Source organism: Ammodytes marinus (assembly GCF_949987685.1).
Source record: "Ammodytes marinus genome assembly, chromosome: 9".
NCBI lineage: Eukaryota > Metazoa > Chordata > Actinopteri > Uranoscopiformes > Ammodytidae > Ammodytes > Ammodytes marinus.
Genome location: NC_137213.1, coordinates 29,842,245 through 29,856,916, shown reverse-complemented (window position 1 = coordinate 29,856,916; position 14,672 = coordinate 29,842,245). Strand labels below are relative to the sequence as shown.

At 40.2% G+C, this 14,672-nt stretch overlaps 2 protein-coding genes across 2 annotated transcripts in view; both read right to left on the bottom strand.

Annotated features, from left to right (window-relative positions):
* The window catches only part of zmynd11 (zinc finger, MYND-type containing 11), a 30,246-nt gene extending 28,678 nt beyond the window's left edge, over nucleotides 1-1,568 (bottom strand). Inside the window, exon 1 of the mRNA XM_080034656.1 lies at nucleotides 1,469-1,568. The gene's annotated coding sequence lies outside the window, so the exon portion shown is untranslated. The remainder of the gene's footprint in view (nucleotides 1-1,468) is intronic.
* A 3,747-nt stretch (nucleotides 1,569-5,315) lies between these two features.
* LOC307255463 (E3 ubiquitin/ISG15 ligase TRIM25-like) lies at nucleotides 5,316-14,451 on the bottom strand (the record flags this gene model as incomplete). Its single annotated transcript, XM_080034147.1, has 3 exons — nucleotides 5,316-6,996; nucleotides 12,824-14,001; nucleotides 14,224-14,451. The coding sequence occupies 3 exons, from the start codon at nucleotides 14,449-14,451 to the stop codon at nucleotides 5,316-5,318; spliced, it is 3,087 nt and encodes a 1,028-aa protein (XP_079890273.1).
* Nucleotides 14,452-14,672: the final 221 nt, after the last annotated feature.

Below are 14,672 nucleotides of genomic sequence, written 5' to 3'. Positions count from 1 at the left end.
GTTTGTCAGACCGCTTACACTGAAGTATACAGAAGCAATAAAGAATTTGAAAAAAATCTTCCATGCCGTTTGAAAAGACACAATGCATTGTGGGGCGGTTGAGTAGGAAAAGTATCCTATCGATCCATACACAAAATCTTCCTTGAAGTTAGTACTCATCTGGGCATTTCTCGCCTACACAAACTCGCATACACAACCGTCACATACTCAAATTGATGTCCAAATTAGTATGAGTAGGACGTTAGTACTGTAGGGCTTTTAGTATGAGTAGGACGTTAGTAGGGCTTTTCGAACACAGCCAAAGACAAAAGTGCCCACATAAGGTACATCCACCACTCACTCACTCTCTCTCTCTCTCTCACACACACACACACACACACACACACACACGACCTTTGACCTCTCCTGCTATCAGTGTGTATGGAAAATGAGCCTTTAACTTTCACTGGTCATCAGCGGAGCCTAAAGGTTTATCATGTTATCAATGTTAAATCTGTATCTGTCTTTAAGGGAAACCAAATCAATCTTGCGGTTTTTTCCCCCCAATTTTTCTTGATAATTTTCGGTGGAGATTTTGTTTGTTTTGTTTGTTTTTCGGGCTCCCGCGGTAAACAAAGACCACACAGCAAAAACCTGACCGCTCCTCCTAACGTCAAAACATCATATAAATTATAAAATCAATAAAATCCGATTTGACAGTCACACGTTTGAAGGATTACAGAGGGAAAAGTGATCCAAAGATTTTAGCAGCTGCCACTCTGCGTTAGCTAGCTATTAGCTACCGGGCTGACAGTGGCATGTGGACACTGAATAGCGCGTTTGGTGAATGAAAATCAGGATTAGAAAAGTGAAATTTAAAACTCAACAACTAACATTTAGTTATTAAATTAAATTACATACACGCGTTGATGTGGCAACAAAGACGCAGCCGTAAAAGGCCATTTCAAGAAGCTGGATTTAGCTATTAGCAGCCAGGCTAGTCCACACCAATGCTCAATCAAGACAAAAGCACCGATTCAACTCGTTCTGAATAACGTCAACCAGAAAATTAACATTATTTGTTGCCGTAATAATATTTCACACCCCCGAACAATCACGTAAAATACATAATTGGCTGACTATTTGACCAGTTGATTTCAGTTAGCGATGCTAGCAGGCAAACTGCTATGTAGCTAACCATAGCTCCTTGATTGGAAAAGCTAAGTTAGACGCAACTTAAAAACGTAACAATTATTTCTTGAATCTGGACGTGAAGCGCTATGATTGCTCACAAAAACACAGAAACAACCAACTAACAAGCCAACTGCCTGCTAGTTTTGTTTTGGAGGGCGCCTCCATCACGAGATAGCAGAGGCTAAGCTAACGGAGCTAGCTGCTGGCTAAACTAGCCGCAGTGTTGTCATTGAGCGTGTTCCATTTTCATAAAGGATTTTTAAAAAATATAATAAATACAAATAATCAAACTCACCTTTTTGAAGGGTGTCACTATCACACAGAGCAGCAGTGGAGATCCGCGGACGATTACATTAGTATTTCTCGGGCTGGTGGTTCGTGTCCAGCTGGCCCCGATACAGCAGCAGCGCTGGCTGGCGGAGGTAAACACAGCAGAGCCGAATGTATCCGAACGTAACCGAATGTAGCCGAACCTAGCCGAGTGGAGCCGAAGGACCAGAGGGAGGGAAGGGGAAAAATCCATGGAAAACTCTAGTGGTGGAATCCGACTCACTCATTAACCCTTTCTTGACTGTAATGCAAATGGTTCGTCGCCGCATACTTTTGTATTTTAGCTCACTGTGAAGTCATTTCTTTGAGTATCTTCAAATGCATCATATCACTAGAATCTGTACAACCCAAGCCTATGTCAATAATTCAAAATTATCAATACAAGTGTTGAAATGGTGTCATAAATGAGGAAAAATACAAAAAGCGTAAATGTATTTTTCCATCGTATTTTACGAACTAAAAAAAACTAAAAAAAAAACGTTGATACAAAATATTTCTGAATGTAGAAACATGAACAAACTATTTCATGGTCGCCAATTTTACCACTAGAATAAATTATATGCCATCTTTATTTATCTTCAGAGATGAATCAAAATTCATCATGGCTTGCAGTACAAACTAACTATGATGCAAAACCACTTAAATCAGTATCATATTAGCTTATCTATCCACATGAATTGCAGACAAACTCAGTTGAGGAGGAGCGCGCCCTCTTGTGTTGTGCAATAGGCTGAATCATATTTCACTTGTTGAGGTTGACCTGCATTCATTCTTCCACTGCAGGAAGACAATATCCCTAACGCTAAATAGTTTAATTTACATTAATGTGATGATATTGTTAAAAAATAGTATTGTTTCGTTCCCCCAAAAAATAGAAGAATACTGGCTGAAAATTGATGAAATCAAATAAACAGAATCAGCACTGTAACATCTTGACATGCTGTTGTAAAGAACCGTGTATTTCTGTCACCTGCCAATTTGTTTATTTTTCTAGTTGCTACGTATTCGCGGGGTTATTAAAAAACAAAAGATTCGCGGGCTTATAAAAGTACAATAGATCCCCGGGCGGTCTTTGCCTGTCTCTTGTTAATTTCAATAAGTTACCTATTCTATTCTTTGTAAAGATTTTGCCTTCACCTTAACGGTAGTACATATGATGTGACAGTCATGTGGTAAGTTTTTATAAAGTGTGCTCTCTGTTTTCCTGATTTTCAGTTCTCCGTCAAAGTTAGCTTGAATAATTTGCTAGCTACTTTTTCTGACATGACTGTTTACGTGTCAGCCCAGTAGGCCTAGCCATGTTTAGTGTCCTTACACTGCTATTAGTATTATAATATTCTCTTTTAAGGGTGTGTCTGTTGTTACGTTCCATTGGCAACTTCAATAAATATTTCTGTAACCTTTGTGAAGTTGTGTATAGTTTATTGTGCTTAACAACATTTTGCTCTCGTCTATACAATGGCGTGGATGATTTCGTTCTTGAACAATGAATTCAAACAATACATCTGTAACCTGAATGTCCCGTTGTCTCTCTAATTGTAATAAATTAAAATGTTGGTAAAACTGATTAATTAAAAAAAGTGTGAAGGCCTACGTTTATGTAAATTAAAGACTAGCCTATATCATATTTTATTAGAACAGGTTTAAAGCCCAGAATATTTAAACGTATGTAGAAACATTATGATGATGATGATTATTGTGTGTCGGATGGGCATTTCCCTTTATTTATTTTATGTAGTAGAAAATATAATTATATGATATATATTTAGAAGGTTTAAAATGTTTATAATAGTCAGTCCTCCTACTCTTCAGTATCTTTCTGTATGTGAACATGGGTCGATACCAGGTTATGAACAGCCATGCATTTTATTGATTTGATATTGATATTAATTTTTTTAATTCAATTATATGAGTTGCATTGTATTTTCAAAATAGAACTACAAGATTACTTTTGGGTGTTATTTGATCTCAGACGGACCCTTTAGGACGAACTTGTCATTTTAAATTCATAACACTCAACCTTGTGTGTGAGTGTGTGTGTGTGTGTGTGTGTGTGTGTGTGTGTGTGTGTAAACTGCAGGACATCAGGGATTCCCATGGGCCTCACTCGCCTCTCTTCCATCTCAACTCTCGGTAAAGCAAAGTTCAGCAACCTCAGACTCATACAATACAGGTCAGGCCTTGTGAATGTTCCATGTTACCCTTATACAGTAGTCTGTTGTATATTTCTTAACTCAAATTTAAAACACACAAATATACTTTTATAATGTTTTTAATTTTCCACCAGAAAACATTCTACATCCCAACAAAAACACATGTTTGATTATATTAATACATTTGATTTTTTTTTATCACACTTTTCAAAGTACTCAAAGCCACTTTTTTCATAATACCAACACATGTTTAAGTGTACAATTTGATGTTTAAGTATCAACATCTTTTGATTATCCAAGTGCAGAAACCCAAATTCATATAGTATTTTAAAGTTATGAATAAATGAATGAATATTTTATTCTCGTGTCCGTTCATTTACACTACCCATCCCACATGGAATTATACAGACACACTAACTAACAATAAATCAAACCTTCCCGACTGTCATCCCACCATCATCCAACTATAATACAATACATCTACTTCAACTGAACTATAATCAGATACATCATCTAAACAAAAAGAGATCATTTTCAACCATAACGCTTCAGGATATATTCCTGAGTAGAAAATACAACAGATACAAAAACACAACCCCTTATAAGACACAATATAATAATCCAAATGAGAAATAAAATAAGAATAAGCACAAATAAGTAGAAAAAGCCGAGGATTTCTAACTTTTACCATCCTGTCCCAGGCTTTAGAAACATATTAAAAAAAATATTAAAAAGGAATTCAGGGGCGCCCTTAGCTCAGTTGGTAGGGCGTCCCCCCCCCCCCCATGGGCCTCGGCCAGCAGCGGACCCGGGTTCGATTCCAGCCCGCGGTCGTTCTCTGCATGTCACTCCCCTCTCTGCCCCATTTCAACTCTGTCTCTACACTATCATAAAGCGTAAAAAAAAAAAAAAGGAATTCAATTTCGGTAAGTCAAAAAATGTAAATCAAAATCAGGAACACACACACCTTTTTAAACAATAGTTGGCGTAAATCATGATATAAAGGACGATAAATGAAGGTAACTATAATGACTGACTAAGGCTCACACACACAGTATTTCCATCTATATGATTATGTACATCCTCACAGTCAGTCATAACAAACACAACAGCTTCACAACCAGGACCTAAAGTATGTGGTGGAAAGCAGCTGTTCTTACTCGACGATAATCCAGATTTACAACAGGTTAAATAATATAGCAATTTCTTATCCAACTTTAATGTGGGGGTTTTCACATCCACACTGTACATTTTAAAATTTAAAAAAATAATTCTCCAGATTGTATGCAAAGCAGGAGGATCTTAAATTTGCATATCTACCAAAGTCCCAAAACAATAAAGCAGTGATGCTGGCTGCAATACAGGATTTGCAGGAAGATAGTATGATTCTCTTAATTTCTATTGCCAAAAGAAAGACACTGACTCACATTCATGTTGTTACTGTAAATAAGCCACTTGTAGACAAAACAATGCTATTGCATCTGCCTCTCAATCCAAATCTTATTTTAATTTTTAATTTTTTTAAGCCTGTCAGTGTGTATAATGTGAAAGAAAAGTCTGAGAGTCTCTGACAAATGCCCCGCTGCTCTCAACATGAAAGTACCTCAGATATACTCACATGATAGTTTCACCGGTTCTCCAGCAGCTTTTGACTCTTGTCTATTTGAGCTTGCAAAACTCAACAGTGTCGCCATGATCCTGATACAACCCAACACCAGCATAGAGAGGCTGAGTGAATGTGGTCTTGATTTTGATGAGGAGATTCATGGTGTCAGTGACGCTGTAGAAAGACAGAATACCTGCACCGTGATCCAGGTACACTCCTATTCTGGAGGACCGAGGACCTGAGACGGGAGTTTCGACACCGTTGAACCAGAATGCACAACTGCCTGAGTCACAATCCAATGACCAAGATTTGTCATTCATTCCAAATTGACGTACCTCCTTCCCTACTCTGATGATATTCTTGTATGCGACTGCTACATCACCTCCTCGCCCTCTCCATTTCACCTCCCAGTAACAACATCCAGTCAGACTCTCTGTACTCAGGGCCTGAGACCATCTAGTGAATCTGTCTGGGTGACGAGGATAATACTGTTTTATACCCACATATGTTGCTTCTCTGTTCCCCTTAGATAATAACAGATATGTGTTGGGTGTGTTTGGATCCAGTTTGATTTCACGTGAATATTTTAAGAAGTCAGCTCTGGTCTTGGGCTCTGGATGTGACAGTGAAACCTCCACTTCAGGCTGCGTCTGTGAGATGTTTGTCGATTTCCCTCTCAGGACGTCCTGTAGTTTATCTCTGACTTCTGACACAGCTGCTGTCACATCCTCAAAGTATCTCAGAGGACAGATGTTGATGCTGGATGAGCGTGTAGGTTCACTGAGTGGTGGCAGTGAGCGGTAGTTGTGTAGAAAATGGTTGTGATCCTCTGTGAGTGACAGCGTCTTCAGCTCAGCGTCTTTCCTCTTCAGCTCAGTGATCTCCTGCTCCAGCTTCTCCTGAAGATCTTTGACTCGACTCACTTCAGTTTCCTGTTGGGATCTGAGCTGCTGCTTCACATCAGAGCTTCTTTTCTGGATGAGACGGATCATCTCAGTGAAGGTCTTCTCACTGTCTTCCACTGCTTTATCAGCACAGCCATTGATAGCCTCCACCTCCTGTTGAAGAACCTTCACATCTTTCTCTCCATCCTGGATTCTCTGCTGGATGTTTTGTCGACTCACCTCGAGCTCTTTCTGCCTCTCACTAAATTCGGCTGCAGCTGACACTGTGTCGTGGCCTTTGTGTTCATCCACAGAGCAGAGATAGCAGATAGACTGCTGATCAGTACGGCAGAACATCTTCATCACCTCATCATGACGAGAGCAGACTTTCTCCTGGAGATTCTTGGAGGGCTCCACTAGCTTGTGTTTCTTTAATGGAGCCACATCATAATGAGGCTGGAGGTGTTTCTCACAGTAGGATATCATACAGACCAGACAGGACTTGATGGCTTTCAGTTTTCTCCCAGTGCAGAAATCACAGGCCACATCTTCAGGTCCAGCATAGCAGAGATCAGCAGGAGCAGCTTGGAGTCCAGTCTTCTTCATTTCCTCCACCAAGTCTGCTAACATGGTGTTTTTCAGCAGCACAGGCCTTGTTGTGAATGTCTGCCTACACTGAGGGCAGCTGTAGATTTCCTTATCATCCTCTTTATCCCAGTGGGTGTTAATACAGTTCATGCAGTAGTTGTGTCCACAGGGAACGGTAACTGGATCCTTCAGAAAATCCAGACAGATCGAACAAGAGATCGTTTCCCGGTCCAGCTGAATCCCTTTCTGCGCCATTTCACCTCTCCGTGTTAGCGAGTGACTTGAGTTTCACTTCCTGAGAACTGCAACTAGTTTGAGCTTTGCTCTGGACAACACCTGTTTGTGCAGTGAGCTGGCTGTCACCTCCTCCCATCTTCAATCTGTCCATCTAAAGGGGAGGGAACAAGGAAATAAATGGACAGAGTCCAGCTGGCTGTGTTTGATAACAGGTAGTAAAGGAAGGGTAATCAAGCATTGCTAAATTCCAGGAAGAGGAGTGGTTTGAGATAAATACTCTGTATTCAATACATGTTTACTAATGGTAAATCCCAATGTTCTGAATTTGCTTATTATGTTGTATTTAATGATTACACTAGTTCAAATACGGTTGATGAAAATAGATTAACTTATCGCTGCTTTCAAAGTAATAAAAACTGTTTTGACTTAAAGTATTTTTAGGAAAACAAAACCAGAAGGTAATTTTTGAGTTAAAGATGTATTTTAATGTTAAATGCATTCAGTTAAAGCCACTACGAGTAACATGGCACGTTGGCGGCCCCTTTGGACAAAAGCGGTAGTATTTCTACGACGCCAGCTGTCGTGAAGCTGTTTTCTAGCTCGTGCCGGGCGTGCTAGATTCAAATGATCAGGAAGCAATATAGTGCATGTCCGTGTGTTGAAAGTGTGAGGGCACCGGACTCTTTTCGGCTCCGTGAGAGTGGTTAGTGACACAGCATCAACTAATGCCAGTCAGTGCTACACACACCTGATTGCAATGAGTTGATGCAGTGTCACCTCTCATAGGCCTTTCACACCGCCGCAAAATCGGCGCTAGTTCTGGGCTTGTTCGGAGTTAGAGCCAGTGTTTTGGTTTCACACCGCCAGAGAGCCTGCTCCGGGCCGTAAAAACCGGGGGAACTCATACCCCAGGATTGAGCAGGGTTTGATAAGAACTGCTTGCACGAACGGTTGGGGGAGGGATTATCCTGACCAACCAGAGCAACTCAAACCTCATGCCCGCCATATTTAAAAACACCGCTACTACGAGACGTAAACATAACATAATTACCGAACGTAGCGATCAAATTGACCGGCGAGAATACGCTGTATGGGTCCTGTTTGCTTAAGAAAGCAAAGCGAGAGCCAACAAGTGTAAAAATAAGACGTATTCGCCGCTGTTGTTGTGCTTAAAGCTAGCGGTAGCTTTAGCGTTAGCCACAAGAGCGGCGGCGTCGGGTGACGTACACACACGTTTACAGTGACGTCATGACGTTGCTCTCTTGCCGGCTCCATGGCTGTCTCCGGTCGATGTGAAACCAACCGGTTCATAACTGGGATAAGGCTGTAACCAGTTTTGAACTGACCCCAACACCAGCCTGGAACTGACTCTTGTTTCATTTTGGTGTGAAAGGCCTATCACAGAGCTGAAAGATTACGTGTCCTCACAGAAAGCGAATGAACGAGAGACGGCAGTTAGTATGGATCACGATGAGGTAATGTGTTTATGTTGTTGTAAATAATGACTATTTCAGATGAATACTGGTCATCTGATGATGCTGGTGAGGCAAAGTAAACTTTGTTTTAGTAGGCTATCGCTCATTCATTTAGGAGTAAACACTGCAGTCCCGTGAAATTGTGTACGTTGCTTGGCAACGCCCTCCCGCCCGCCTATCACTCTCCCTTTTAGCTGTTCTTCATTGCATTTTCTTTTTTTTCTTTGATGGTTCAGCCCCGTTATCAGTCATTATGACGACAAATAACTGTCTCAAACAAGGCTCCCGCTCCCCTTCCCTCACCTGGGGCCTCATTTATAACGGTGTGCGTAGAAACCTTCCCAAAACATTGCGTTCGCACAAAACCAAGAATGTGCTGCGCAAAAAAAAAGTTGAGATTTATAAAACTGTGCTGCGCACAGTTGCACGCAATCTTCCCTTTATAATTACCCACCTGCGGTGATTTGTGCGCGGACGATCTCCGCCCGGTGTCATCCCACTACACCTCCCAGTTTCATCCCACAATCTACCATACATGGCGAATGCTAAATAGCTCCTGAATATGATGACGCACTTAATAAGCACAGCATTTTGACTGACATGAGGAAAAAAGGGAGGTAACCGGCCACAAAGAAAGCGACTGGGAAGGAAGAAAGCCCGAGCCATGCGTCGCTGTAACTGCCTCAAAAACACAAACACACACGCGCGCGCTGATCACATATCATGATTGGCACAGTCGTTATAGTCTTTGTTAAGATGTTTTGCCCAACTTTGTACTGTATGAAATATCACGTATTAGCGAAACTGTAGGACTAGCCTATATGTAGGCCTATATAAAATGTGTTGTGAGAAGTGAAATAATGCATTAGCCTATAGTATATTCCAAAGCATTGTTTCCCTTCCATAGATCAACACATTTCCAACAACGTCAGATTATAGGCTAGTTTAAACTTCGAGGGTTAGTTGTTATGGGAAAGAGATGCATAAAATAATTTGCTAAATTCATAACATGATTTTATCTAACGAAATATATAGTTTTAATTAATATGGTTGGCCTTAACTTTGTACAAAACTACTTTTTACACACAGCCTAAAATATAGACTATTTGCTCTCCCGCTGGCCACTCAGGGACACCTCCCGACGTATATGATATTATTATAGAGTAGAACTATAAGATTCAATTTCAAAATATAATCAAAATATGTATAGACCTACTTTATAAGTAAATCAACCTACATCATTACTGCATGCCATAGACAACAGTAGCCTATATTCGCAACAATAGGTACGCACATAATTGATGAAATATATTGGGTGCCAAGGATATGTGTGTTTTTCCGATGACAGAGCTTTATTTCGTGGTGTTGCCATTGAGTGTCGCTGATTCCCCGAGTCAGCAAAACCTTGCGTGAGCTCTACGCATGGTCAAAAGTTTGCGTGGGAATACGCACACTTCTACGCAAAGAATTCTTTTATAAATACCACCGTTTTGCCACCGCACATTTGACCGCACATTTCTGCCGTCTACGCAAGGTTTTTGTGCGTAGAAAGCTTTATAAATGAGGCCCCTGGAGGGATAGGCTTCTCAAATTGCGTTGCTGCGATACACTGAAATCTGCGACCAATACGAATATGTGACCATTGAGCATGCACGCGTGAACCGAAAATCGGACTGGGTGTGCGACCAGACCAAACGCAGTAATAAAAACTATATAAAAACGTCTTTCTTTGCACTGCTGGTCTCGTTTGCTGTTAAAGGTAATTTATGATTATGAGAGGAAACATGAGGCTGTTTAAAAGATATTTAAATGTTACTCGGAGCTGCTTTAAATGAATCAAGTTACAATGAAGACTGTAACTATCCTTATTATTTGTGTCCTTTCATATATATCATGATGAACTGACTTTAACAACTTAAGTAATTACATTTACATCTTACCAGGAAGGTTTTAATAGTTAATTTCAATTGAATCTGTATCACATCTCATTGTAGCCTATCTATCCACCTGAAAACTTGTATCTAGAATTGCAGACAAACTGGGTTGAGGAGGTTGAGTTAGAGGGACGAGGGTGCCATCTTGTGTTGTGCAATATATTTCATATTTCAGTTGTTGACGTGCTGTCATATTCACTGCAGGAAGACATTTCAAACCTTCAACAAGTTGTCCTGTCCATTTCTACATGCCTAAATGCATTAAGTTGCTGCCATCAGATTGGCTGATTAGTAATGTGTTAACAAGAAATTGAACTGGTGTACCTAATAAAGTGGCCAGTGAGTGTATACAGTATGTATAATTTTCTCTTCTCGTGTGTGTCAATTGTAATGTTCCGTTGGTACCTTTATAGAATATTTCAGTAACTTTATAATAATAATAATATAATAATCAGTCACACTCTGTATGTGAACATGGGTCATGGGTACTGAAATGCATTTAACTTATTTGATATTGATATACAGTACATGTTTTTAATACAATGATTTGAGTCGCATTGTATTTAAAAAATAGAACTACAAGATTACTTTTGAGTCTTCTTTTATCTCAGACGGACCATCAGGACGAATTTTAAATTTTAAATTCATAATACTCAACCGGAATACAGGTCAGGCCTTTTAAATGTTCCATGTTACCCTTATACAGTAGTCTGTTGTATATTTCTTAACTCAAATTTAAAACACACAAATATACTTTTATGAAGTTTTTATTTTTCCCCCCATAAAATACACTACATGCATACCAACAAAATACAACCTTTGATAATAACAATACATTTGATTGGTATCAGACTTTTCAAAGTGCTCAAAACCACTTTATAATACAAACACATGTTTAAGTATACATTTTCCTTTATTTATCCTCAAAAGATCAATTGAGGAGTGACCCTCGTTTACATTGATGTCGACAATTTGCTGTTTAAGTATCAACATCTTTTGATTATCCAAGTGCAGAAACCCAAATTCATATAGTTTTTTAAAGTTATGAATAAATTAATGAATATTTTATTCTCGTGTCGGTTCATTTACACTACCCATCCAACATGGAATTATACAGACACATTAACTAACAATAAACCAAATCTTCCCGACTGTCATCCCACCATCATCCAACAACACAATAAAATCTACTTCAACCAAACTATAATCAGATACATCATCTAAACAAAAAGAGAGAATTTTTTAACAATAGCGCTTCAGGATACATATTCCACAGTAGAAAACACAACAGATACAGGGACACAACCCCTTATATATCAGACACACAATGCAATAGTCCAAATGAGAAATGGATTAACAATAAGCACAACTACAAATAAGCACAAGAGCCCAAGGATTTCTAACTTTTCCTATCCTGTCCCAAACTTTAGAGACATATTCAAAAAAGATCATAAAGGAATTCAATTACGGTAAGTCAAAAAACTAAAGTCAAAATCAGAAACACACATTTAAAAAAAATATTTTGCGTAAATCATGATATAAAGGACAATATAAAATCAAATGAAGACAACTATAATGACTGAGTAAGGCACACACCTAAGTATTTCCATCTATATGATTATGTACATCCTTACAGTCAGTCATAACCAACACAACAGCTTCACAACTAGTATGTGGAGGAAAGCAGCTGTTCTTACTTAAAATGGCATACTTGTGGGGTAATTTACATTTGTTCTTACTTAACGATAATACAGACTTATAACAGGTTAAATAATATACATTTTGCTATCCAATTTTAATGTGGGGGTTTTCACCTCCACACTGTTGACATTTTAACCTTTTTAAACATAATTCTCCAGATTGTATGCAAAGCAGGAGGACCTTAAATTTGCATATCTACCAAAGCCCCCAAAACAATAAAGGAGTGATGCTGGCAGGAAGATATCATGATTATCTTCATGTCTATTGCTAAGAGACAGACACTGACAATGTTAGATCTTTCATCAAATTCATGTTGTTACTGTACCTAAATAAGCCATTTGTAGACAAAACTTTATAACTTCTTGGCTTTTTATCACTCCTATTGCATAATAAACATAAAAGCTTTATCATTTCAAATACGCCCTGTGGCGTGTGTTTGCTGCCTCCTCTCCGAATCTTATTTGAGCTTTTTAATTTCTTAAGGCTCTGTAATAACTACAGATTTTTTTTTTAAAGTGCAAAACCAAATCTTGGTTGTAAAATCTAACAAGGGACCAAAAAGTCTGCCAATTTCTCTGTCAAAAAGGTGAAAGGACAGATTAATGACTAATGCCTCGCTGCTCTCAACATGAAAGTACCTCAGTTATACTCACTTGTTGGTTTTACGAGTTCTCCAGCAGCTTTAGACTTTTGCTATTTGAGTTAACAGAACTCAGCACTGTCTCCATGATTTTGACACAACCCAAGTCCAGCATAGAGCGGCTGAGTGAATGTGGTCTTGATTTTGACGAGGAGAGTCATGGTTTTAGTGACGCTGTAGAAGGACAGAGTACCTGCACTGTGATCCAGGTACACTCCTATTCTGGAGGACAGAGGACCCGAGACGGGAGTTTGGACATCGTTGTACCAGAATGTAGGACTGCGACTGCCACAATCTAACAGCCAAGATTTGTCATTCCTTCCAAATCGACTTACTCCCGTTTTCCCTGCTCTGATGATATTCTTGTATGCGACTGCTACATCAACTCCTCGCCCTCTCCATTTCACCTCCCAGTAACAACATCCAGTCAGACTCTCTGTACTCAGGGCCTGAGACCATCTACCGAATCTGTCTGGGTGACTAGGATAAGACTGTTTTATAGCCACATATGTTGCTTCTCTGTTCCCGTTAGATAATAACAGATATTTGTTGGGTGTGTTTGGATCCAGTTTGATTTCACGTGAATATTTTAAGAAGTCAGCTCTGGTCTTGGGCTCTGGATGTGACAGTGAAACCTCCACTTCAGGCTGCGTCTGTGAGATGTTTGTCGATTTCCCTCTCAGGACGTCCTGTAGTTTATCTCTGACTTCTGACACAGCTGCTGTCACATCCTCAAAGTATCTCAGAGGACAGATGTTGATGCTGGATGAGCGTGTAGGTTCACTGAGTGGTGGCAGTGAGCGGTAGTTGTGTAGAAAATGGTTGTGATCCTCTGTGAGTGACAGCGTCTTCAGCTCAGCGTCTTTCCTCTTCAGCTCAGTGATCTCCTGCTCCAGCTTCTCCTGAAGATCTTTGACTCGACTCACTTCAGTTTCCTGTTGGGATCTGAGCTGCTGCTTCACATCAGAGCTTCTTTTCTGGATGAGACGGATCAGCTCGGTGAAGGACTTCTCGCTGTGCTCCACTGCTTTATCAGCAGAGGCATTGATAGCCTCCACCTCCTGTTGAAGAACCTTCACATCTTTCTCTCCATCCTGGATTCTCTGCTGGATGTTTTGTCGACTCACCTCGAGCTCTTTCTGCCTCTCACTAAATTCTGCTGCAGCTGACACTGTGTCGTGGCCTTTGTGTTCATCCACAGAGCAGAGATAGCAGATAGACTGCTGATCAGTACGGCAGAACATCTTCATCACCTCATCATGACGAGAGCAGACTTTCTCCTGGAGATTCTTGGAGGGCTCCACCAGCTTGTGTTTCTTTAATGGAGCCACATCATAATGAGGCTGGAGGTGTTTCTCACAGTAAGAGACCATACAGACCAGACAGGACTTGATGGCTTTTAGTTTTATCCCAGTGCAGAAATCACAGGCCACATCTTCAGGTCCAGCATAGCAGAGATCAGCAGGAGCAGCTTGGAGTCCAGTCTTCTTCATTTCCTCCACCAAGTCTGCTAACATGGTGTTTTTCAGCAGCACAGGCCTTGTTGTGAATGTCTGCCTGCACTGAGGGCAGCTGTAGATTTCCTTATCATCCTCTTTATCCCAGTGGGTGTTAATACAGTTCATACAGTAGCTGTGTCCACAGGCAAGAGTCACCGGATCCTTCAGAAAATCCAGACAGATCGAACAAGAGATCGTTTCCCGGTCCAGCTGAATCCCTTTCTGCGCCATTTCACCTCTCCGTGTTAGCGAGTGACTTGAGTTTCACTTCCTGAGAACTGCAACTAGTTTGAGCTTTGCTCTGGACAACAACTGTGCAGTGAGCTGGCTGTCACCTCCACCCATCTTCAATCTGTCCATCTAAAGGGGAGGGAACAAGGAAATAAATGGACAGAGTCCAGCTGGCTGTGTTTGATAACAGGTAGTAAAGGAAGGGTAATCAAGCATTGCTA